The 4,476-nt window shown below is 53.6% G+C and overlaps 1 protein-coding gene across 1 annotated transcript in view; it reads left to right on the forward strand.

Annotated features, from left to right (window-relative positions):
• Window positions 1-1,239: 1,239 nt before the first annotated feature.
• LOC119105524 (transcription factor SOX-4) overlaps window positions 1,240-4,476 on the forward strand; it is a 12,556-nt gene continuing 9,319 nt past the window's right edge. The window contains exon 1 of the mRNA XM_037228987.1: window positions 1,240-1,525. Coding sequence (XP_037084882.1) covers window positions 1,382-1,525 — 144 coding nt within the window. The 5' untranslated portion in view covers window positions 1,240-1,381. The remainder of the gene's footprint in view (window positions 1,526-4,476) is intronic.

Raw genomic sequence — 4,476 nt, forward strand, 5'->3', positions numbered from 1 at the left:
GCAGACATGACAAAGCAGTGAAACGGATTGCACATTGATTGCACATTGCACAGTGAAACAGATTGCACATTGCAAACAAAACAGATTGCACATTTTAAACGGCGTTAAGCAATCATGTCACTGAAATGAGATCTCATCTCACTGAAATAAGTGTTTCACATCATATCAGAAACTGTCTCTGGTTCTTTAATGCGGGTTATGTTGTTGCAATTGCGACGCAGTCAAATGATGTTTGTCGTAACGTAGTGCAATGAACTGAGGAGACTGCCCATGACTTGAAACATCCAGCATATTTTACCCTGTTAATGTAAAATTATCACTTGATGCATGCAAATTGGGGAGAAATTTCCAATGCCCTGTGGAGATGAGGTAGAAGGGTACATAATCTTTGGCACATTTTGGTAATAAGCCGATTTAACTCTACCCTTATTGCTTCTCAACTCATTTGAAAACTAACATCAGAGTGCTTAAGATCTGCTCAAGTGCATTAGAAATTGCATTGTCCATGTAATTTGGTTGCTGCTCTCTAAGCTGCATCACTGGTATGAGCCAAGCAATGATGTGCATTATATGACACTGGCATGCCATTCTATGCGCTCTTTGATGTACAGGTCTATATTAAGGTGAAATGATCAAAGCGCACTTGGGGGCTAGTGGTGGGTCAGCAATGTAGCCCAGCGGGCTTTTACGAGCTGGTGAGGCGGACTGGGAGGCAGGGCTGATATTTTGGAGGACGTTGCGTGTTTGGTCGGCCTATGGCTTCAAGAAGACCTCGGCTTTAAAGTAGCGAGCATGTAATCAGATGGTGTGTTCTCATCCTATTTTCGACACAGGGGAACGCTCAGTTGTCAGCCAACACTGTAACAGAGGAGCAGAGCAACGGTCGCATTCCGCTCGCGTGTCATCCGAGCCTATGCTAAAATCAGTACTAATCTCTGCGCTCATACACAGCTTTCGTAGGATCCATTGTGCGAGTGCGTTCCACACTAATTAGTCTAAGAGAGGGGATCCAGCCACAATCCCGGGCGCCGTTGTGTAGCTGGGTCACACCCGGGTCACGGCCGCTCGGCTCCGGCAGCCACAGCCAGCGCTGCGCCGCCAGCCTGCCAATAATGCGATCCGAACGCGCGCGTGACGTCACAGGCCATGCGGCGCGCTGATTGGTGGGTGCCGTGACCGCCGTGGAACAGCTGGCCTCACTAGATCAGCTGCTCGCCACTACGCCGCGGACGGCTGGGCGAGCGCGGCAGTCCCTCCAGAGCCGTCGCGGGGGGCGTGCGGCGCGTCGCGACGGTCCCGTGGCCAGGACCTGACCTCTGTCTGACCGCAGAGGTGCCCCCCCCCCCCCTGGGGAGTCCGCAGCGCACGGCGGTCGGCGGCCATGCTTCCCCATGGCGAGCATAGTGAGCTGGCGGAGCGCAGACCCGGCAAGGGCGAAGGCGGCGGGATGCTGGTCGATCAGGGGATCCTGCGGGTGATCAGAAGTGCTGAGAACTCCTCCACGCCTTACACAGATGCCACGCAGGTAAGCGACGGTTTTGGGCTGTGGCACAAACGAGATATTTCGGATGGTAGCGGGGCAATTCTGGAGGGGGGGGGGGGGGGCGTCCAGCAACTATTGTGGGGATGAAACTACGCCTTCGGTGCTACACGAAACAGGAGGGCTCGAAAAACCTTGATTGTCGTTTTTCCCAACTTCTTATTCGTGGCTAAACCATGGGGTGAGAAAGTTTACACGACAATTGTGGAGATATGGCAAAATGACGTTTTCCTTACTTTGATGTTTTGGCGTTTTTGCTTTTACTTACCTCGTCACTATGCTGAGGAGCTTTCGTGAGACCGAATATTTTTTAACCTGTTTATAAATGTGGCCATGTGTTGTTTCTTAGGAAACTTTGAAGCTCTCTCGCCCCATCTCGTTGATCTCCGCACAAACTGAGTAACCAGTTCTGTGTCGAAGCCAGATCGACGCGCTCCGTCCAGTTCTTGACCTGAGTTTTTTTCGAACTGGTTGAACAAGGGCGCCCGGGCGATGCGCTCCGGCGGAGCGTTCCAGTGGGTGGGCCGGTCGCATGCTCTGGTGGTTCATTCGGACCGCTGACAGCACTTGGGGCTTAGCGAACCTTTACGAATGGCTTCTGGCGGCAGGCATCCGCACATCTTAGAGGAGCTCTCTCCTGTGCCAGGACGTCCATTTAGGATATTACGTGGCAGGGTCATGGCATCCCCTACGCCAGAAGTGTTATATGGACAGCAGCGATAAGAGCTTTAACCTATCCCCATATGGCTCCTGGACCCGCCTGATCGTCACCCTCTTAACTCAATCGACTTCTGATCTCTCCTCTGGTCGAAATAGGAGGCCATCCCCTATCATCACACCGTTGGAGCGGGCGCAGACTCCATCCCCTATCATCACACCGTTGGAGCGGGCGCAGATTCCATCCCCTATCATCACACCGTTGGAGCGGGCGCAGATTCCACCCTCTGTCATCACGCCGTTGGAGCCGGACCCAGATTCACCCTCAGTACACATTACATACACCCGTTGAGCGGGGCGCAGATAGATTCCACCCTGCGTGTCATACACACCGGTTGGAGCGGGCCGCAGATTTCCACCCCTTCCTGTCATCACACCGTTGGAGCGGGCCGCAAGATTCCACCCTCTGATCATCACAAGCCGTTGGAGCGGGCGCAGATTCCACCCTCTGTCATCACACCGTTGGAGCGGGCGCAGATTCCACCCTCTGTCATCACACCGTTGGAGCGGGCGCAGATTCCACCCTCTGTCATCACACCGTTGGCACACCGCGCAGTACAGTAGCGGTCACCACTCTGTCCATGGGCTCAAAAAGACGCCCGATGAATCTGACACTACGCAGCTTGCTTTGGGTGCAGCTGTAACAGACAGCTGCAGCTGTTCATAAGTTGAGCCGCTGAGCGTCCAAGGCAGCCATATATTTTTATTTGTCATTTATGTTGTTTTGAACTGTTGTTTGTGTTGCATTACGCTCCATCTGATGTTGAAATTGACGACCTGTGTGGGTGGTATGCACAAGACCGTAAACGAGCGTCCGAGGAACACTTCACTTTCAATTCACCTGTCTCTTACTACACCGCAAATGCTGGACCTTTATTGGTGCTGCCAGCGCGTTCAGAATGCCAGAAATTCGCGTAGCACGACTGTGACGCGCTATCAAGGACATCTGCAGCCACAGCCTCAACGCCACTTTTCCCTAATCATCTCGACTCCATCCCAACCCCAGTCATCATCATCGACGCCAGTTTCTACAGCGGACAAACGTCGGCAGGCCAAGCTTTTAGGTTGGCGGAAGTGCCACAACCAACGCCTACATGCGGCACGAAACGCGATAAATTTCTCTAAAATCACACTACGTTGACTGTCGCCTCTACCAGAACTCTTAAGCATGGGGCTACAACTCGTGCAGCTCTTTCGCCGCGCAGAAGGTTCAAAGCAGACAGGAAAGAAAGCCAAGGAGGAGGCCAACCAAAGACGTGAAACAGTCGACCTTGTGTGGGATGAGATCAGGTTTGGGAGGGCAGTTTAGGGTGGCGTGCCGGAAGTTGGTTCAGATCAAATTGTGATTGTGTTACTTGATTATGCAGGCCAAATTCGATGTGCGACGACTTAGGATTCCGTAGAGTGGCACAACTTTAGACAAGACCTCCACACCGATGTATGTGATTTGTCAAGTTATGTGTCAAACCTCTACTAATTGTTATGATTTCCGATCCATCAATATGCAGTGTTTTTGCTTCCAGGAAAGTAAGTTTGCTTAACTGTCCCGTGAGGCTTATTGGGAGACAGTGGCCAGGTTGATGCCCTTAGTGGATGCGGCCCAAATTTCTGCCGGAGAGGTTGTTCGTCTCGTCACCGAAATGTCTGAAAATGTCCGACGGTCGAAATCCAGGGCGTACGATTGGGTTGGAATTCTGCCAAGTCTTGGAACGGGCCACCGTTTGACTTAGGCTGGTGTTCTCTCGCCCCGGGCTGATCCGGCCGAGACATTTCCGCACCGTGTCTTCTGCTCACCTGCCGCAGTTTGTACTGGCACACCGGCTTTTGCAACCGCCCTGCCCAGCTCACCATCTGTTTAGGACAATCGCCGAGTGGGGGGGGGGGGGGGGGGGACTGCGTCACGACTCCCAGCCTCGACCCACAAGTCCGTGGCCTGCTGGCGGCGGTGGGCCGGCCTCAAGGCGACCGTGGGCTCCGAGCAGCCACATGCAGGGACAGCGCCGCTCTCCACCTCCTCTGGGCATTAGTCAACATGTTTGTAGGTAATCAAACTTGTGTTTCTCCAAAATTTCACCGTCTGTTTACGCGGAGAGAGTGGTAAGTCGGGCGGGCGCCGCCTGGCTGGAAGCCTGCCCGCCGGGGGATGACCGACCCATCTGCCTGAGCGCTGCTGTTCAGGACGGCCTGAGCCCTGAGCTCAGGCCGGGCTGAGCCCTGAG

The sequence above is a fragment of the Pollicipes pollicipes genome, unplaced genomic scaffold, assembly GCF_011947565.3.
Source record: "Pollicipes pollicipes isolate AB1234 unplaced genomic scaffold, Ppol_2.1 Scaffold_6138;HRSCAF=7277_pilon_pilon_pilon, whole genome shotgun sequence".
Lineage (NCBI taxonomy): Eukaryota > Metazoa > Arthropoda > Thecostraca > Pollicipedomorpha > Pollicipedidae > Pollicipes > Pollicipes pollicipes.